Genomic DNA, 22,525 nt, shown 5'->3' on the forward strand with positions numbered 1-22,525 from the left:
AAACGTTACTGTTATCTCTTCAAAACATCTGAAAACCATAATTTTAAGATCAGTTATATATATATATATATATATATATATATATATATATATATATATATATATATATCACCCCGTTAAAATACTCAACTTGATTTTTAAAGATATTTTGAAAGAATGAAGCGTTTATAGAGCACTTTATTGTGTATTGCTGTACACCCACATGAACTGTGTTCATGTTCATGTTAATTCACAGTACATAAACTTTATATGAATACTTTTTTTAGCTTAATATTAATTAACATTAATAAATGCTATTTAATTATTGTTCATGTTAACTAATACAGTTAATGTTAACAAATGAAACTGGATGGCAACATTTTATATATTGTGTGTATGTGTCTCTGTGTTGATTTTAAAGTGTAACCCTTTCAATTCAGTAAACTTAAAATCCAAACTAGCAGATGGTTACTGTGAATGCATGTGCCAACTGTGCACCGTTTTCCTTATTGATTCTTAGTTATGTAGCGCTTAAGAGTGATTTCTTATAACAGGAGTCACCAGCAAAGCAATATCCACATACAAATTGTACAGATAGGTAACGATTTAAGCAGAAGTGGTGAATGTAATGCAAGCAATAATAACATTTTGTTATCATCATGAATTACATGTTCTTATCATCATCATCAGAATATAGGGAAAATGTTCACATTTGGTTCACAGTTGGCATTATCTGAAGTCCTTGCAGGGGATTAGGTTTATAGCAAACTCCTCCTAGACATTTAATGAAATCAACATTATATTTGGTCAGTCTGATCTAGAGGCCTTAGAGATGTTAATTTGTGAAGATCTTGAGTTTCAGTAAAGGGCGTGTCCGTGGCGGCCTGACAAAGTTTGTTGTTTTGCCATGGACATAGGTGTAATAACTCAGCCATAAAATGTCTGATCTGCCTCAAACTTCAGAGGTTTGGTAAGAGTCCTGGCCTGAAGATACCTAAAGGCCAATATTCAGATATTATCTTAGCCACCTGTTGGCAGCAGGATATATCATATCTTTCACTAACTCAAACATACCAAGGTCAATCTGCACCAAACTTCATATGTTTGATAATAGTGCTGGCCTGAACACATCTACATGCCATTTATAGGCATAGCGCCACCAGCTGCCAATGGGAAGTTTGGCACATTTAAATGACTTATGACATATTTTCATATATTTACTGTATTAAAAGCATACTGCCCACCGTTTGCTGTTTTCCTAAAGCCACCGGTCGGCAGTGAGCCCGGGTGCGAGGGCCCGTTCATCGCTGCTTGCAGCTTTAATTATTATTATTCTTCTTCTCCGGAATGAATCGCATTTTTGAGGGCCTAAACATACCCGAAAACTCATGAAACTTTGCACACACATCAAACCTGGCGAAAATGGACATCTGATATGGGTTGCAGAAGTGGGTGTGGCAAAATGGCTCAATAGCGCCACCTTTACACGTTCCGCGGTGTGCGCATTCAGCTGTGATTCACGTACATGCACGCAAATCGGTACACACATGTAACTCACCAATACCTACAAAAAAGCCTCCTGGGACAAAATCCGAAACCCAACAGGAAGTCGGTTATTATTAATTTTCTTAGCAAAATTTGTGGCATTTTTGCCATTTTCAGGCGTCATACTTGAACGAACTCCTCCTAGAGATTTATTCGGATCAACACCAAATTTGGTGAGTCTAATCTAAAGCCCTTTGTGACGTTAAATTGCGAAGATCTAGAGTTTTCATCAGAGGGCGTGTCCGTGGCGGCCTCGCAAATTTCGATGTTTCGCCATGAAAAAGGAAGCTGCTATAACTCAGGCATAAAATGCCCGATCTGCCCCAAACTTCACATGTGTGATAACACTCCTGACCTGAAGACATTTACATGCCCATATTCAGTTTTACTCATAGCGCCACCTGCAGGCACCAGGAAGTGTCATGCTGTACTCTGCAACAAATTCCTCCTGGAGATTTAATCAGATCAACACCAAAATCGGTCAGTCTAATAAAAAGGCTTTAGCGATGTTAAATTGCGAAGATCTTGAGTTTTCGTTGAAGGGCGTGTCCGTGGCGGCCTGGCAAATTTCGTGGTCTCGCCATGGATATAAATCTTGTTATAACTCAGCCATAAAATGTCCGATTTGCCTCAAACTTCACATGTTCGATAAGAGTCCTGGCCTGAACCAATCTGAAGGCCTATATTCTATTATAATCACAGCGCCACCTGTTGGCAACAGGAAATGACTTGTACCAAACTCCTCCTAGAGATTTAATGATATCAACATTATATTTGGTCAGTCTGATCTCGAGGCCTTAGAGATGTTAAATTGTGAAGATCTTGAGTTTTCGTTAAAGGGCGTGTCCATGGCGGCCTGACAAAGTTTGATGTTTCGCCATGGACATAAAAGTTGTTATAACTCAGCCATAAAATGTCCGATCTGCCTCAAACTTCACATGTTTGGTAAGAGTCCTGGCCTGAAGACATCTAAAGGCCAATATAAAGATATTATTATAGTGCCACCTATTGGCAGCAGGATATATCATATCTTGCACTAACTCACACATACCAAGGTCAATCTGCACCAAACTTCATATGTTTGATGAAAGTGCTGGCCTGAACACATCTACATGCCAATAATCAGTTATAGGCATAGCGACACCAGCTGGCAGCAGGAAGTTTGGCATATTTAAGTGACTTTGATATATTTTTCCTACATTTACTGTATTAAAAGCATACTGCCCACCGTTTGCTGTGTTCCTAAAGCCACCGGTCGGCGGTGAGCCCGTGTGCGAGGGCCCGTTCATCGCTGCTTGCAGCTTTAATTAGGGCCCGAGCACTACAGTGCGAGGACCCTATTGGAATTGCTCCGTTTATTATTATTCTTCTTCTTCTCCAAAATGAAAAGTCTTTTTGAGGGCCTAAACATGCCCGAAAACTCACGAAACTTTGCACATGCATCAGACCTGGCGAAAATTTACATCTGATATGGTTTTCAAAAGTGGGTGTGGCAAAATGGCTCGATAGCCCCACCTATAAAATTTCAACGGAGTGCGCCTCGAGCTACGTTTCACGTACATGTACGAAACTCGGTACACATATGTAACACACCAATACCTACAAAAAAGTCTCCTGGTGCAACATCCGAAACCCAACAGGAAGTCCGTTATATTGAATTTCCTGTACGATTTTTGTGCAGTTTTTGCCATTTTCAGGCCTCGTACTTTAACGAACTCCTCCTACAGTTTTTATCCGATCATCTTCAAATTTGCTGAGTGTCATCATAAGGCCTTCGCGATGTTAAATTGCGAAGCTTTGGAGTTTTCGTCGATGGGCGTGTCCGTGGCGGCCTGACAAACTTTGATGTTTCGCCATGAAAAAGGAAGTTGCTATAACTCAGGCATACGATGTCCGATCTGCCTCAAACTTCACATGTTTGATGACAGTCCGGTCCTGAACACATGTCAGTGCCCAAATTCAGTTATAGTCATAGCGCCACCTGCTGACAACAGGAAATGACATGTTTAACACTGTTACGGACTCTTAGCAACATATTGAAAAGCGTTAACAAGTCGTAAATAGGCTAGCAACATGCTACAAACATGCTAAAACATGCTAGCAACACTTAGCTAAGAGCTAAAGCATGCTATTACTAAAAATACAAAAGGAAATTGCTGTAACTCATGTATATACTGTTGAATCTGACCCAAACTTAATATTCAACATGCTACAAAAATAATAAAGCATGCTAGCAACACTTAGCTAATATGCTAAAGCATGCTAATAATACAATAAAACAGGAAGTTACTCTAACTCAGGCATACCATGTCCAATCAGCCCCAAACTTAACATGTTTGATAAGAATCCTGGCCTAAACACACGCCCATGCCTGTATTCAGTTATAGTCATAGCGCCACCAGCTGGTAACAGGAAGCCATATGTTTAATACTGTTGTGGATGACTAGCAACATTTAAACAAAAATCAACAACTGTTAAAAAGGGTAGAAACATGCTAGAAACATGCTATAACATGTTAGCAACATTTAGCTAAGTGCTAAAGCATGCTCTTAATGCAATGAAACAGGAAGTTACTGTAACTCAGGCATGCAATGTCCAATCAGCCCCAAACTTCACATGTTTGATAAGACTCTTGGCCTGAAGATATATACATGCCCATATTCAGTTATAGTCACAGCGCCACCTGCTGACAACAGGAAGTGATGTTTAATGGTGTTACGGACTCCTAGCAACATATTAAAAAGCTTTAGCGAGTTTTAAATAGGCTAGCATCATGCTAGAATCATGTTAAAACATGCTAGCAACACTTAGCTAAGAGCTAAAGCATGATATTAATACAAAGAAAAATAAGTGTAACTCATGCATACAATGTCCAATCTGACCCAAGCTTAATATGTTTGATAAGAGTGCTGGTCTGAACACAAGCCAATGCCCATATTCAGTTATAGTCATAGTGCCACCTGCTGGCAACAGGAAGTCACATGTTTAATACTGTTGTGGATGCCAAGCAACATTTTAAAAATATCAACAAGTGTTAAATAGGGTAGCAACATGCTAGAAACATGTTAGCAACATTTAGCTAAGTGCTAAAGCATACTCTTAATGCAATGAAACAGGAAGTTACTGTAACTCAGGCATGCAATGTCCAATCAGCCCCAAACTTAATATGTTTGATAAGAGTCCTGGCCTGAATACATTTACATGCCAGTATTTAGTTATAGTCATAGCGCCACCAGCTGGCAACAGCAAATTACTTGTTTTACACTAACATAAGCATGCAATGTACAATTTGCACCAAACTTGACATGTTTGCCAATAGTCCTGGCCTGAAGACATCTAAAAGCCAATATTTCGTAATAGCGCCACCTGTTGGCAGCAGGATATGTCATGACTTACACTCAAGCATGCCATGTTCAAGCTTCACCAAACTTCATATGTTTCATGAAAGCACTGGCCTGAACACATCTGCATGCCAATATTCAGTTATAGGCATAGCGCCACCAGCTGGCAGCAGGAAGATTGGCACATATCAATGACTTTGACATATTCCTCCTACATTTACTGTCTTAATAGCATAGTGCCCACCATTCGCCACCGATTGGCGGTGAGCCCGAGTGCGAGGGCCCTACCATCGCTGCTTGCAGCTTTAATTATTATTATTATTATTATTATTATTTTTTTTTTTTCAATGTTTTGGGGGATTTCGGGGGCCTTAACATACACGAAAACTCTTGAAACTTTGCACACACATTGGAACCTGCGGCCATCAGGGCCGGACAGACTTTGACATGGGGGGGTCACCTGGGGGGGGCATGGCACAGCGTTAAAAATTGCGACTTTTGAAGGGCTCTGGAGCGCACAACGGTTGACCTACAGTCACCAAAATTCATACACATATAGACCTCATCGGGCCGAACAAATTTCACACTCATAGTCCGTGCTTCACCAAACAGGAAGTCGGCTATTCAGGGATGTCTAAAAAGTGCATGCAATGGAATTTGAAATACTCCTACTAGGCCTTTCCACCGATGGCCACCAAACTCGGTCAGCATGATCTCAAGACATTGGGGACGCAAAATTGCCAGGGGATTTTTGATATCTCGAACGGTTTGACCGTGACGGGGCGACAAATTTATGGCGAGAAATGAGAAACAGGAAGTGCCTAATAACTTTGACATACTTTGTCTGATTTTGACCAAACTTCAGCAGTTTGTTCATCGTCTGATGCCGATCACAGAGATGGGACTATTATGAGTCAAAGTTATAGCGCCACCAACTGGCAGCAGAAAGCGTGACGTTTTTGAAACGCTTTAAACTCAGCCTCTTAATTTTACTCAATTTGCTTCAAACTTCATCCCAATAATGTCAAAACACGACCGATAAGAATCTGTGAAGGGCGTTATCCATAACTTTTATCATGTTGCCATAGCAACGTGTCAAACTTTAACTTTAGTTTTTTGTGTTTTTGAGCCACTGAAAATGCTTAGAATTTCATGAAACTCAACACACACATCTGTATTAATGACAGTTAAACACTGATAAAAGCCCATAAATGGGCGTGGAGCAGGCGCTCCATAGCGCCACCTTTTGACAAAAGTTGGGGGGTTACTTTGTCCTACAGTCACCAAACTCGGTACATATATTGGACTCATCAAGCCGGACAACTTTCTAATTTACACCCATTAGCTACGACCAACAGGAAGTCAGCTATTTTTATTTAAATATGGATTTTTGGAAAAATCAAGCTGTGGAATTTGAAATACTCCTCCTAGACCTTTCCACCGATGGCCACCAAACTCGGTCAGCATGATCTCAAGATATTGGGAATGCAAAATTGCCAGGGGATTTTTGGTATCTCGAACGGTTTGGCCTTGGCAGGGCGACAAATTATGGCGAGAAATGAGAAACAGGAAATGTCTAATAATTTTGACACACTTTATCTGATTTTGACCAAACTTAAGCAGTTTGTTCGTCGTATGATACCGATCACAGAGATGTTACTATTATGAGTCAAAGTTATAGCGCCACCAACTGGCAGCAGGAAGTGTGTTGCTTGCAAAACGCTTTTAAATCAACCTCTTAATTTTACTCAATTTGCTTCAAACTTCATCAGAATAATATCAAAACACGGCCGATGAGAATCTGTGAAGGGGTCCTTGATACATCAAATGCTGTTGCCATGGCAACATGTCAAACTTTAACATTTGTTTCCTGTGTTTTTAAATATAGCTGTGAATAAATTCATATCACTCATAGCAGAATCAGACAGTTCACACCAAACTTTGTCAACATGATGCCAAGATACTGAAGATGTTAAATTGTGAACGGCTTTGGGACATCTTGAACGGTGTTGATGTGGTGATTTATGAAAGTAACAATAAAAAAGATGAAGAGTTATTTTCATATATCTTTAAATTGCATTATTCTAACTCATCAAAACTTTTTACATATAAAGAACAAGAAATTCTTAGGAAATACGTGTAGTTTCAAAATGTTATCATGCTCAGAGGCCCCAAAAACATTAAAAGTGTCACATAAATTTGTCAGATTAAAGCTCTAATACCAGGGATGAACACTAGAGGTCCTCATAAGATAAGGAATCGTTTGACCTCTAAATGCTATTTAGCTCATTCTCAGTGTATAAGAATGAAAATAATCCATAGAATCAGTTGATATAGACTGTACTGTCAGTGTACTTTTACATAATTATTTTGTATAGGTGCTTAAAGAGCATTAAAATCTTTTTTTAATCTTTTAAGGAAAAATTATATGATTTATATACATATATACAATCTCACTGATAGAATAAAAAATCTTATAAGTATGACACTATACTGCTCAGTTCACTTAATTAGAATGAGAAACAAATACATCAACTAAGTTAATATGTATTTATTTTTAATATATTTGTTTATAATTATTTCACAGATGCTTATAGATCATTAAAATAATATTTAAAAATGGATGTAGATCATAAAACATGGTAACTATTTAAAATAGGGTCTCTTTTGTTAACATTGGTTAATGAACTAACACACGAACGAACAACGAACAATATATTTGTACTCGATTTTCTTCAAACTTCATCAGAATGATGTAAAAACACGGCCGATGAGAGTCTGTAAAGGCGTCCCTGATGCATCAAATGCTGTTGCCATGGCAAATAAATAAAAATACAAAATACATTCAAATATTTGTTTCCTGTGTTTTTGAGGCAGATAGCGTGCCTAGAATTTTATTTTCCATTTTCAATTTTCAATGATTTATTATATATTTAAAGTGCAGCATCCTAACTCTTTGAAACTTTTTTCATACAAATAACTATTCATTCTGATTAAACACAGTTCATTTCATAATTATACAAAACTCCACGAATGAAAGAAAATTAAAAAACAAATCTGATCTCACTCTGCTCTGCACTCTATGTGTGTGTTTGTGTGGTAAGTGGCTGAGTGTAAGGAGGTGGGATGGGTGGTAAGAGAAAGAGTCAGACAGGAGGAGAGACAGTTAGGGTTAGTCCAAAGGGTTATTGTGAATGCATGTGCCAACTGGGCACCGTTTTCCTGATGCTATCGGGATGGCGACTGCCAGACGGCGAGGGCCCGGTCAACGCTGCTTGCAGCTTTAATTTATTTATTTATTTCGAACATAAACATAAAACAAATAACAATATTAACAAGTAAAATAAAAAAAAATAAAAATAACAATTTATAATAAGAACATAAAAAAGTTAAATTTACCCTGATCTTTAAATGCATTTTAATGCATTGTTTTCCTTAAGTAGCATCAATGAATGTTTGAACCTTCTGTAATAGTTGCATATGTTGTCCTCAGTATGAAAAGATGTATTTCAAAATCATACAATTGTTGTTGGAAAAGGGTTCAAATGCACAAAAATGCTGAAAAACCAAAGAATTTGTGAGACCTGAAGGATTTTTCTGAAGAACAGCAGGCAGTTTAACTGTTCAGGACAAAGAAGAGACTCATGAACAACTGTCACTAGAAAAACTAAATCACTAAAAGAACAGGGTCATTTTTACATGAGCTTTTGCCCAAAAATGCTGTCTTAACCAGGCAACTCATTCGATTTTGAAACCTAGCCAGTGAGAATAGCTAGACATTTCAATGGATTTCTAATGTGTTACTCTGTCCAAATGATTTGCTTGACTGTGTGTGGGTTTGTGTCCCTCAGGATGTAAGTGTGCAGTTTGTGATCTCGGGCACGTTGTATGTGTACCAGCGGATGATTGACCGAGAAGTGGACACGTGTCTGTTCGTGGCTCACCCAGGAGATCTGGTGGGTCAGCTGGCTGTATTGACAGGCGAGCCACTTATCTTCTCCGTACGGGCACATCGGGACTGCAGCTTCCTGTCCATCTCAAAAACACACTTCTATGAGTAGGTTTTCACTCCACGCTTCTAATGTTAGTCCAGATGTTTTTTGCAGTCTCTTCAATAGTTCAATAGTTTGGGGTCAATAGGAGTTTTCTGTTATTTTGAGATTTCTTTTCAGAAAAGCATCCTGAAAAAATGCATTACCGTTTCTGTGCATGTGAAATGAGTATTATCAAAGACTATAGAATACCCAAGACATGTCACTCGTGTAGTTTTGAATGGGGAAAAATGCAACGCTCATTATGGCCGTGAAGCCCCGCCTTCTTAGTGAAAGAGCCAATAGTTGATTAGAAAAGTCAGCGCGTCACTGCAGCTGCCGTTAGAAGTCCCGGTTGCTATAGAAACAATCGGCGCTCTAAGACGTGCGCTCAGTACTGCGCATGCGCACTGGCTCATCTAGCCGGAAAAATAAGCGTTTTTTCACGCTTTTGGAGCACAAGGAACCATGTTTATGAGCCAGTTCTTGTTGGATTTCTTTGAAGATTTAAAATATGAAATTTAATCGTAAGCTTGGTGAACAGTTTTGGAGAATTTGATGTTTCCCCATTCAAACAGATAGGAGCTGCACTTGTATGCCCGAGAGGCGTTTCAAAGATGGCCGCCGAGTGACATGACTTGCCTTAAAGGGACTTTGGTATTATCAGCACCAAGATATAGTAAAATAATAAATAGTTATACATTACTATTTAATCCAACTTTAACTTGTTGACATTGGCAAGCAAATAATGAACAAATTCACTCTGGTTGCTGGTTTTAATGGTTTTCCAGCTGACACATGTTGATTCGCTCCCATATTTATGTGTGTTGTCAGGATCATGCGAGCTGAGCCCACGGTGGTGCTGAATGTGGCTCATACAGTTGTAAGAAGGATGTCATCTTTCGTCAGGCAGATTGATTTTGCCCTTGACTGGATGGCTGTGGAGGCGGGCAGAGCTGTCTACAGGTCCACTTCATTTCCTCACATATTTACTGGTCACTTTTTTTTTCTTCTTCTTTTACCTATTTATTTACTCTCAACCTTCAACTTCTTTATTAGTGTAAATAGGTACCGTTAGTGCACTATGTGGCCAAATGGAACCTTTTAATTAGCAGGTATTAATTTTTTACCTATTTTAACAATACAGACTTTTTTTAAAGAAATTAATACGTTTAACCAGCAAGGATGGATTTATTTGTTCAAAAGTCACAGTGAAAACGTTTATCATGTTACAGAAGATTTCCGTTTCAAACTAATTATTTTCTTTTGAACTTGCTGTCATCAAAAAATCTTGAAAAAACACATCATGGTTTCCACGAAAAAAGTGTTAATTCTTAATTGGAATATTAGAATGGTTTCTAAAGGATCATGTAACATTGAAGACTGGAGTAATGGCTGCTAAAAATTCATTTTTGCCGTTACAGGAATAACATACATTTTAAAATATATAAAACCATATAAAACAGTTTTTTAAAATTGTTATAATATTTTGCAATGCTAGTGTTTTTATTTTTAATTAAATGAATGCAGGCTTGCTGAATGTAAGAGACTTTTTTCAGAAACATTGAAGGTGACATTATGTAAATCTGATTTGTTTTCCGTGTTTGCGTGCAATGATCAGGTCCCGGGTGCATCTACCAACCCAGAAAAAGTGACAATAAACAACCTAGTAATTTTTTTGTAAGCCTTTCTCTGCAAGCTTGTAAAAAAAAAAACACTCAGATTTCGTTCCCTTCGTGACATAGGAAGGGGACCTTATTGTAATCTTACTGCTCCTTCATATGCAAGTTTTCACCCACGGTATCGCCATCTAGTTTTAACACCATGGCAAAAGTTTGAGCAAACCATGCTAACTATTCTGTCATTAGCTGCACAGACAAGCACAGAACACTATTTAGAGTCCCAGCCTCAGAGGAGACGAGAGCAGTGGATTTATTGATTTTATTATTTATATTACGCTGCTGCCACACTGATCTAATATAAATATGCAATTTCTTTTCCAGCTGTTTACCTTCACAGACATAACCGACTGTTTTTGTACCTCATATGTGTTTGTAACAAACTTGTGTGTATTTGCCCATTTAAGTGCAATAAGATGTGAAGAGTCAAGTTTTAAATAGGACAAATATCGAAACTCGTTGGTCATTTTTGAACGCGATGCTGTTGGTCTAATAGGATTCAATGATCTATGCAAAGCTATGCTAAAAGTGATATCGCCAGAACAGGAGAACGGCTGAATGGATTTCAAAACGGTAAAAATCAACTTATTAACTCGGGGGGGAATTGGAGAATGAGCCTATTTCCAAAAAAAGTGGAGTGTTCCTTTAAGAGCAAGGGTATGAAAACTTTTGAACAGAATGGAAATGTGTAGGCCTACAGTTTTCTTATTTTGCCAAAATATAATATATTTTTTTTCATTTAGTACTGTGACTTTAGTCAGAGACTACAGAAGATAGTTACGTGTTTTTCAGAAGACAAAATAAGTTAAATTTACCCTGATCTTTAAATGCATTTTAATGCATTGTTTTCCTTAAGTAGCATCAATGAATGTTTGAACCTTCTGTAATAGTTGCATATGTTGTCCTCAGTATGAAAAGATGTATTTCAAAATCATACAATTGTTGTTGGAAAAGGGTTCAAATGCACAAAAATGCTGAAAAACCAAAGAATTTGTGAGACCTGAAGGATTTTTCTTACATTACATTTAAGTGCAATAAGATGTGAAAGAGAACTTGGTTTAGTACTCGCATGCCATCTCTGTATGCGTGTTTTAGACACATTCTGGGATCCTGGCTCTTAATGCATTCAGACACACACCTGAGATTTATATTACATATTGTAAAAAAGGCATTCTTCTTCTTCTTCTTCTTCAAAAAAACTTACCAACCTAAAACTTTTAAACTGTAGTGTACATTCGATAAGCACCTGTAAGTGTGTAATTTACATGTCCTCATAGTTTTGGCCATGTACTGTATATATTAATATTAAATGTCCTTCATAGCACTTTTTTGGCTCTCCTGTAAGGAGCTCCCAGATAAACTCTATTGTTATGATCTTTTTCTCTCCTTTTTTCCTATGCCTCCTCTGTAAGAGATTTGGACAGAATACAATCTAATAAACTTGACGATTTCCTTTTTCTCTTCTGCCCCTCTGGCTGAGACAGATAAGCTTCCTCAGCATTTCATAAATCTTCTATGATAAACGACCTCATCCTTTCTCTCTCTTTTTCTCTCTCAGGCAGGGTGATAAGTCTGACAGTACTTTTATAGTGCTCAGCGGCCGCCTGCGTTCCGTCATCATGAAGGAGGATGGGAAAAAGGAGCTGACTGGAGAGTACGGCAGAGGAGACCTCATTGGAGTGGTGAGCTTTTCCACATGCACAATACAGTGTCTTCTTGTCATAGCAAACTAATTTAGCTCCAATAAAATTTCCAATAAAAACATATTTCGCAATCTTGGACCAAGATCAGTTTTATAGGTATCTTGTGGTGTAATGGTTTAAAAACTGTGCTTGCAACCAAATGATTGTACCTTGAGTTTCCAAGACTTTATAACCTTTTCTAACTTATATTTTGCTAAGATGACTCAACGATGAATCAGATATTGTTACATAATGCTGCATATATAGAAAGTCAGCCTATTGTATGTGCAGTATCTCTTAGAATAGCTTTGGTGACATTTACAGAGGTTGATGTATTCTGCGAATTTGTGCCACATAATCAGGTGTGCATCATTCATGATGTTTTATTGTGATTGGCTGACGCTTTTTGCGTCTCCGTGGTGACGTTTATGCTGCTAAGAATACCTGTCCATGTTGATGCCATGGTTACGTTGCTTGGAGAACAGTGGTGGCTCATTGTCCACGGACGTGAGTGATGTGAATGAAGGCCTGATTTGAAAATCCAAATTTAGTCTCAGTTTGCGTCATGGAGTTTGTTGGCGCTGATCTTTGCTCTTGTGTGAGCAAAAATATCTTGTCATTATAACATAAATATATGGCTAAATATGGAGAAGAAACAACAACTAACAATTAACCCAGTGTGAGTTTATTTTTGGTGAATAACAAATTTCAGTCTGTTAGGGGTCAATGACTTGGATTAATAAAATCATATGGCATTATTTTAGTAATATTTACAGTTGAGGTCAAAAGTTTACATACACCTTGTAGAATCTGCTAGATCATACAGAATGCATGTTATTTTTTTCTTTTATTTAGTACTGACTTGAATAAGATATTTCACATAAAAGATATTTGCACATAGTCCACATAATGGTTAAGTTTATAAAAATGACCCCCTTCAAAAGTTTACATAAACTTGATTCTCAATACTGTTGTTACCTTAATGATCCACAGCTGTGTTTTTAGTTCTTTAGAAATATCCTTCAGGTCTCACATATTCTTTTTTTTTTTTTTTTATAGCTTTTTTGTGTATTTTATCCCTTTCCAGCAATGACTGTATAATTTTGAGATCCATCTTTTCACACTGAGGACAACTGAGGGATTCATATGCAACTATTACAGAAGGTTTAAACGCTCACTGATGCTTCTGAAAGAAAAACAATCCGTTAAGAGCCGGGGTGAAAACATTTTGAATTTGAAGATATATATACGGTAAATTGAACTTTGTTTTCTTGGAAACATGTAACTAGCCCCTGAAGGGAAGTACTAAATAATAAATATATAACATTTAGGCAAAAAAAGAAAAATGTATACATCATTCATTCTCTTCAAATGTTTTCACCCCTTGGCTCTTATTGCATTAAAAAAACACAGCTGTGAATCTTTCAGGTAACAACACAGTATTAAGAATCAAGCATATGTAAACGATTATTTCCTCTTGTGGACTATTTGTAAATGCTTTTTATGTAAAATATATCTTATTCAGGTCAGTACTAATTAAAAAATATCATGCATTTTGTATAATCCCTTCTATTTTGGTAAAATAATAAACATTTTGCAAGTTCTGCAAGAGTAAGTAAACTTTTGACCTCAACTGTATATACTATTATTTATTAGGATTTATTAGTGTTTTGAACTAGCTTTTGTTTTTTAAATTGTAGTTAATTTATTGTGGTTAATAATCAAGGCAGCATTTTTAATTCTTGTTTTATTTTATTTTTTAAGTTTAACCTTTTCATGTATTATTTTAACTTTATTTTATTTCAGATTTGTTGCACTTTTATTACAAACAACTTTTAATAGTTACATTTAAGGTTCTTCACAACAAACACGTGTTAAAAATCTATTTTTAAACAATATTAAAATGATTATTTTAAGCCAAATAAAGTTTTTTCATGGAGTTGCTTTAAAGTCATTGTTTACATGCATAATTTAGTGTGTGTGTGTGTGTGTGTGTGTGTGTGTGTGTGTGTGTGTGTGTGTGTGTGTGTGTGTGTGTGTGTGTGTGTGTGTGTACCTGGTATTCATCACGTTATGGGGACCAAATGTCCCCATAAAGATAGTAATACCAGTAGATTTTGACCTTGTGGGGACATTTCTTAGGTCCCCATGAGGAAACAGGCTTATAAATCATGCACAATGAGTTTTTAAAGATATGCACAGTCTCCTGTGAGGGCTAGGTTTAGGTGTAGGGAAGGTGTAGGGTGATAGCAAATATCGTTTGTACAGTATAAAAACCATTACGTCTATGGAATGTCCCCACAATTCACAAAAACAAACGTGTGTGTGTGTGTGTGTGTGTGTGTGTGTGTGTGTGTGTGTGTGTGTGTGTGTGTGTGTGAAAATGCAGGTGGAGGCTCTGACCCATCAGAACAGAGCTACTACTGTTCATGCTGTTCGTGACTCAGAATTGGCTAAACTGCCTGAGGGTGCTCTCAGTTCCATCAAGAGGAAATTCCCACAGGTATGTCAGCCACACTGCCTTTGCTTTATAGAAACTGCAGTGATGAGAGTTTTCCTTGCCTCTCTGTGTCTGCACAAGTCAGTTTTGTTCTCTCTATTTGATCTCATTAGGTAGTCACAAGGCTTATTCATTTGCTGGGACAGAAGATCCTCCAGCAAGTTAATGGACCTTTGTCAGGTGTGCGTGTGTTAAACTATCAGTGTTCCATCTTTATCTCTGCTTCAAAGGCCAAGGTTTCTAGACTCACTAATGCATAACAACTACTTTGTATCTGTATTTTAACATCTAGCTCGCAGTCTAGCTCTACACACACCTGGCAGCAAATGGGACGCAGGGAACCCTGCCTCAAATCTGGCCACAGTCACTGTGCTCCCGGTATCAGAGGAGGTTCCTCTGACTGCGTTCACTCTAGAACTCCAGCACGCGCTGTTAGCTATTGGTGAGGATACTATATTATATAGGTTTTATATCAAAAAGATGAGACGGATTACAATTGAAGATGAAGTTCAAATCAAATTTATGTCTTCCAGGCCCAACTCTTCTCTTGACTAGTGACATCATCAAACAGCGCCTTGGCTCTGCTGCTTTAGACAGGTAGGGCATCAAAGTGTCATTAGATAACAGCTTGCAATGTTTATACAGCATCAAATATTAGTTTATATAAACATGTGGCCACTTCATCTATCATAATACATTCATCTATCACTGTTAATACATGCTGATTTTTAGGATGAGTGTGTTTCAGCTGCCTGAAAAACAACACCACACTCATCTTTTTTATTTTTACACATTAAAGTAGTCGTTTGATGAGCGAGATGAAAGCAGTTTTGTGATATGGAAATGAACAACACAATTAACCCCGTAAATAAACAGTCTGCAATGAGTCCTGTCCCTCCAACCCAGCATGATGTTTGTCTCTGTTGTGGTGTAAGTTTGGTGTCATCTGTTTAGATTTAATTTAGAGAACTTTTAAGTGCCGATACTGGCCTGGTTTCTGTCAAGAATATTGACAAGCGCTCATCCATCACATGTTTATTGGACACTTTAACAGCAATAGATCCACAGAGACAAGGATCTGACACGCAATTCATCAGTAGCTAGAACAGGACTCATGAGTGTAACAACACAAAAACAGGGATACTTATTGTTTTTTGGAACCTGTGATGCTTTTTTCAGGATTCTTTAATGAATAAGAAGTAAAAAAGAACTGCATTTATTCAAAATAGAAGTCTTTATTATCACTTTTTATCAATTTAACACATTGCTGAATGAAAGTATTAATTTCTTTCAAAGAAAGAAAAAAAATTCCTGCCCCCAAACTTTCAAAAGACAAAAGATTTCTATTTAAAATAAATGCAGTTCTTTTGAACGTTTTATTCATCACAGAATCCTGAAAAAAGTAACAGTTTCCAAAAACATATTAAGCAGCACTGATAATAAATCAGCTTATTAGAATGATTTCTTAAGGATCATTTGTCACTAAAGACTAGAGTAATGATGCTTTGCGTAAAAGGAATACATTTTATTTTAAAGTATATTAAAACAGAAAACTACTATTTCAAATTGTAATATTATTTCTAGGGCCGGGACTCAATTAAAAAAATTAATCCAATTAATTAAAGGCTTTGTAATTAATTAATCGAAATTAATCGCATTTTAATCGCATATAAATATTTGACCTGAGAACAGTGAGAAGTAAGTTTTTTCATATGGATTTTTAGTATACCATTGAATAATGACTGAATACATAAGCTTAAGCAACAAAATATTGTTTATTTTTGTTCAACCTATTCCAACAGACCAGTGCAATATTGCCATTAAGTGTAGCAATAGGATACAGTGTTTCCCCTAGATTTCCATACTTTTTTTTCTCGGTACTTTACCCTACTTTGTGTAATAACGAAAACATTTATTTCAGTGAAAAAATAAGTCCAAAACTCTCTATTTTAACATTTTGAACAATAGGGCTTTACAATCTTTTGCTATTTTTTTTTTAAGAAATTCTTTTGTGTTTTAATTTTTCTCATAATCAAAGCATAAACATTTATTTATTTTTAATCAAATTAAAAATAAACCTTTTTAATTTTTGGCAAACAAATAGAGATTTGCTGTTAAAATCAATAAATAATAATAATAATTTAACATTTAAATAATAATTGTAGTATTTTTTTCTACAATTAAGTGGTTAATCTTGTTGTTATATTTATTTTTTTTATCATATATATTGTTTTTTGTCAATTATTTAAATAGGAATATTGTTCTGTTTCATGTTAAACCGTACTTTTATTTTGACAGGTTGCCGTGAAGTTTCTGTGTGTAAAGTATGATATGATGCTAGTTAGTATGCGTGTAGTAAAAAAAAACAAAAAAAAAAAACACGTCTCCACCATTCATACATACAGATACAAACGGAACATGCAGGATTCATATTAAAACGGTCTTTTTGCATTTCAGTTTTGACAGACACTAGTCCATATCGCGATTTGAATTAAGTGACAGACCAACTTTTGATTAATCAATCCAAAAATTTGACGAATTTACGTGGCATTCCGCGCTATAGTAAATTCGGTTTTTATGAATGGAGTCCGCGATCCAGTCCGTGTTTGCACGGAGGAGACATTGTAAACGCGCCCCCCTAAGATAATGGTAGGGGAAACACTGGGATATTTAGAAATATACTAGCCTACATTTCAGAAATTCTGGTACCCTATAGGTAGGTAGACCTTCTGTAAAAGCATTGAGGTGATACTTGAGGCTCTATGTGCTAGTTGGTGCTCCAGTATAATCGGTCCGCCGAAACTCATCCAGTGAGAAACGTTCCGCGGTGCAAAATTAAGTGCGATTAAAATGCGTTAAAAAAAATTTAACGCGTTATTTTTTTCTAAATTAACGCGTTAAAGTCCCGGCCCTAATTATTTCACAATGTTACTGTTTTTTCAGAATTTTTAATATAAACACTGCCTTAATGAGCAGAAAAGACTTCTTTAAGTATACCTGCAAGCAGAGATTACTGGGGTTCAAGGGCTTTAAGCCATTTAAGTATATGAAAAAAGACATTTATTTAGCAAGCTTGTAACCACCTAAATCAATTATTTAAAAATTCTTTTTGGCAAATCCAAGTAATTTACCATAGAAATATAATGTTTTTTAACAGTTATAACTGTTATAGAGGCAGCTGTGGTCTGATCTCCTTTAGCATGTGCTCAGCAGGTTTTGTGAAGTTTTGAGTTTTCTTTTAGGCTTTATAGGATTTTGGGTAAATTTGGACAGGCCCCTTTTCTAAACTACCCAATTACAGCTTCCCAAAGGGTGAATTAAAAAAACATTTGGACAATTTTTTTTGGATAATTAATGACCTAGACAGTTGCACTGCAGTGTTTTTTTTTCCAGATTGAGCAAAAAACCTAGGACTGTTTCGCAAAAGTAGGTTTTTTACATCTTTTCAATCATTTAACAAACAATTTGATTGACAGCAGTGGTTCTAGAGGCAAAGTTTTCCGGAATGAGAATTTCTATTATTTGATATCAATATTGCGAAAAAAAACACGCAACTTACAATAGCTTGAAAAAACGCAATATCACCCCCCAGTGGCTGATTTCTTTTCTCACAGACCTTTAAGGCCGTGAGGCAAACAGGCCGACCGAGTTTCGTTCCCAACAGCCACTGTTAACCTTGTCTAATAGCTGCTCAAACTTCATTTGCCAATGGTGGCTGTTTGTTTTGAGATACGCAAATATCCTTATAGACATTTGTGGCACTTTGGACCAAGTTTGTGCACAGTTATTTTCATGTTGGTAGGACAAATGGTTGCATATGGTAGGTATAGCCATTTTTATGTTTTTTTCCCCCTCTTATAGCTCCACGATTTTTGTCTTGTGACCTCAGGTTAAGCTCTTACATAAGTGTTCTGAATTTGGTGAAGATATCTTATTCCATTCAGGAGTTATAGGCATTTTACTAAAAGTGTCCCTTCCCCTTATGTTTTGGCATCCCTTTGCAGCGGTGAGTCAAAAGTTCAACTTTTTTTTGGATAATTATTTTGCCCTTAAAAGAATCTTCCTGCACTGGTTTGGTTCTGATCAGTAACCTAGGACTAGTTCACAAAAGTAGTTTTTTCAAAAATCCAAAAGCAATTTCATAATTTTTGATCACCCATCAGGCCGATTGAGGCGAGCCTTGGTGATGTTGTATGTGGTGTGAGTACTACTAGCTTTCCAAGTTTCAGGTCTCTATGACTTACAGTTTGGTCTGCATGATCAGTTTTACATGGAGATTGCTGATCCTTCGCCGTTCTAACTGCGCTTGAACCCCTAAAAAACATTAAATCATACTGATACTGAACATTTGAGTGCGTCTACTTGAAATGTTTTGGAAAATCTTTATCCAGTAGTCACAGATATAGATCATAGATGCGTCATGGATATTCATTGGTCAAAAGGTGTGGGATCCTGCAGGTCTTCACATGTTTAATAATCATAAATGAACAACTAAATTCATGTGAATCCTCAATATATAACATTAGTCATTGTAGTCTAGGCTGTAAAGTCATAGTCTGTAGTCTCACTCCAATTTAATCTTGGATGAATATAGAAAATTCTAGCCTGACTCTTAGACTTTGACATGTTTAAAAATGGCATAAGTGAGAAGTAGCCGAAAATAGTCTCTTTCCTTTTACTCCAGCGTGCATGAGTACAGGTTGTCGAGTTGGTTGGGTCAACAGGAAGACATCCACCGCATAGTCCTGTATCAGACAGATGTGTCACTCACCCCATGGACTCAGCGCTGCATCAGACAGGCCGATTGTATCATCATCGTGGGACTGGGAGAGCAGGACCCAGCCGTGGGAGAGGTAAGATGGTGTTACATCATCACAGAGTGAAAAATGCTTACAAGAACTGGTGCTAAATTTCACGTACCAAGATTCAGAGCTGCGGCTACTTCCACTGGAAATAGAAGGGTCTATTCCGACACAAATGAAATGGGTTTCAAGGCCTGTAATTTATCATTTGCTCAGGATGGCAGGTACTTTTATAGGTTGAGCCCAAAAAATATTAAGTTGTTTGAACCATAACACACTGGGCTAAAAATGGCCCCTACTCTTCTGTACTGTAAGTCACCGCTGAACTGCTCTGATCACAGCCAGTAATAAACCATATTGGCAGGACTCCAGGTGAACTGCAAGACTTACTCTGTTCTTTTCCTAGAGAGTGAGAGATTAATCATTTACATGCAGGAAAGGGGGGGGGGGGGGTTGGATATCCAGGGGTTTCAAGCGTCAGGCCTGTGCATTTGAAGTTGGATCAGAGGTCTGGGGTCGAGCAACATCCCTATTGATCGTAAATCCACTATAGCCCTGCTCTTTGAATCAGGGACTCAAAGCTCAGATGTTTTAAACAAGTCCGAGATGGGTCATTGTCAATTCACAATGAAAAGAATTGAGAGCGGACGTATAATCAAAAATTATTCTTTAGAAAGAAATTACCTTCTGAAAAAAAAAGGATATATTTCTATTATATTCATGGATTAGTTCTTCATTCAGTGTGTTCCATTAAATAAAATAATTTTATTTTATAAAGTACATTTGGACAGAGTGTTGTCTAGTTTTGAAAGGATGATGTTCAGTGCTCTCTTTGTCCATCCATCTGTCTCTTTGTCTCTCAGTTGGAGCGCATGTTAGAGGGGAGCGCGGTGAGAGCACAGAAACAGCTGGTGTTGTTGCACCGCGAGGACGGACCTCCTCCCAAAGGAACAGCTGAATGGCTCAACATGCGGAGCTGGATCTCCAGACACCTTCACCTGTCCTGCCCCCGCAGGGTCTTCTCCAGGAGGAGCCTGCCAAAATTGGTGCAACACTCAATTACATCATGGTTTCACTGAAATAACTATCATTTTCAAAGCCATGCAATGGTGTAGCATGGGGTTTTCAAACATTTAGATGCCACAAACTCCAAAATGTAATGCGATATACTGGTAGACACAGTTAACCGGTAGAAATTTGTGAACTGAAAGAGATTTTTAACTAGTGTCTTTATCACGGTTGCATCGTTTGTGCACGTTTTAGCATTGCATTTTAAAAACAAGTAATTTAAGTCGTTAAAACGCAATGAGCAGTGAAAGATAACTCATTTTGCTGTATGCGCATGAGCATAGACATGGGAGTATTAAACTGAGTTTACCCATATTTGTAACTATCCTTGTATATTTAGGTTTTAAGTTAAAGTAAAAAGCTGAGAAAGAAAACACTTATTTGACAGTATATTGATCTGGGCAGCCCTTAAAGTGACAGCAGTCTAATATTCCTGCTGTCTGGCATTCATGTTAATCAAACAACAATTGAGAGAAAATCTCTCTCTGCTTTTGACTTAATCACTTTTGTAACTTTAATAAGAAGTATATATTCAATTTAAATGTGAAGAATGTGCCGTGGTTTTATACATTTGATTACTATGTCGTTATATATATATATTATACCATGAAATAAAAATTACTTATATGTGACCCTGGACCACATCCTAACAAACCATACATCAATGGAAAGCTTATTTATTCAGCTTTCAAATTTCAATAAAAAAAAAAAAAGACCCTTATGCCTGTTTTTTTGGTTCAGGGTCACATATTTTGCTATAAGATTTTGGACATATTGCTTACCCCTACAAGAGAGCATTTTATTTTATTTTATTTTTATTTGTTTTAATAGCGCCCCCTCGAGTAAATGAACAAAGACTGCCACTTTTTAAGTTACACATTTGTTAGCATTATATGTATTTAAGACGCTCTTGATATTCCTGTCAAGTTTCCCAGGCTGCTGCGGATTTGTCCTTGAGCTCCATTGACTTTGTGTTATGTCATCATGGCAAATCTTAGTTTTGTTCAGGATATAACAAGAAAAAAAAAAAACAGAAAGTAGAACCAGTTACAGACAAATCTTAAAGAAAGACCTTGAAGAAATAAAACTTGGTTCTTTTTGATCTGTTACCAGTAAAATCACAGTTTTAGAATTTTTTTTTTTTTTTTTTCAAAGAGTAGGGTTAGCAGCTCTATTAATGATTTGAGCATGTCTAACTTGATCCAAGGTCATGTGAGATTGATTTTATGTGATTGGTATAAAAATCAATCTCGCGTGATACATATATCATGTGGTTAAAGAACCCCATTTCCGCCACTGAATAAAAAATAAAAAGGTAATTGCAACTTTTTATAGAGATAACAATAACCTATATTCGCAGTAACCTTTTATTATTCAGTGGTAACAGGCTGCCATATGTGGCTACTTTAAGTTTTACAAGTCATCTATTTTTTTCTGCAAGATTAAGTTTTACTTAAGTTAACTTTTACTGTTTTCAAACTTTTCATAACTTCTTGTTCTTTAGTCAGTTATTTAAATACATAGATTGGTCTAATTTGAGTCTGAAGAGTACAATTGCCTATTAAATAACTGCTAGTTGGTCAAACTAGTTGTCTTAAAGAGATAGTTCACCCAAAAATGAAAATTTGTTTCATTATTTATTGTCATTAATTACTCACCCTTATATCGTTCCTCGAAACACAAATCAAGATATTTTTCATGAAATGAATCATTAAAATAGTCCATGTGACATCAGTGGTTTAACCTTAATTTGATCAAGCTTTGAGAATACTTTCTGTGCGCAAAGAAAACAAAAATGTGCAGGGTCAGAAAGCTCTCAGATTTGATCAAAAATATCTTAATTTGTGTTCCAAAGATGAGTTCACACCGCACACTTTGTCTGCGTCAGGCAACGCACC

At 36.8% G+C, this 22,525-nt stretch overlaps 1 protein-coding gene across 1 annotated transcript in view; it reads left to right on the forward strand.

The window, feature by feature from the left end:
• LOC141292446 (patatin-like phospholipase domain-containing protein 7) overlaps positions 1 to 22,525 on the forward strand; it is a 109,206-nt gene that overhangs the window by 74,177 nt on the left and 12,504 nt on the right. The window contains exons 17-25 of the mRNA XM_073824463.1: positions 8,717 to 8,922; positions 9,731 to 9,862; positions 12,134 to 12,257; positions 14,647 to 14,760; positions 14,871 to 14,937; positions 15,050 to 15,199; positions 15,291 to 15,354; positions 19,442 to 19,610; positions 20,423 to 20,605. Coding sequence (XP_073680564.1) covers positions 8,717 to 8,922; positions 9,731 to 9,862; positions 12,134 to 12,257; positions 14,647 to 14,760; positions 14,871 to 14,937; positions 15,050 to 15,199; positions 15,291 to 15,354; positions 19,442 to 19,610; positions 20,423 to 20,605 — 1,209 coding nt within the window. The remainder of the gene's footprint in view (positions 1 to 8,716; positions 8,923 to 9,730; positions 9,863 to 12,133; positions 12,258 to 14,646; positions 14,761 to 14,870; positions 14,938 to 15,049; positions 15,200 to 15,290; positions 15,355 to 19,441; positions 19,611 to 20,422; positions 20,606 to 22,525) is intronic.

This window comes from Garra rufa, chromosome 19, assembly GCF_049309525.1.
Source record: "Garra rufa chromosome 19, GarRuf1.0, whole genome shotgun sequence".
NCBI classification, from domain to species: Eukaryota; Metazoa; Chordata; class Actinopteri; order Cypriniformes; family Cyprinidae; genus Garra; species Garra rufa.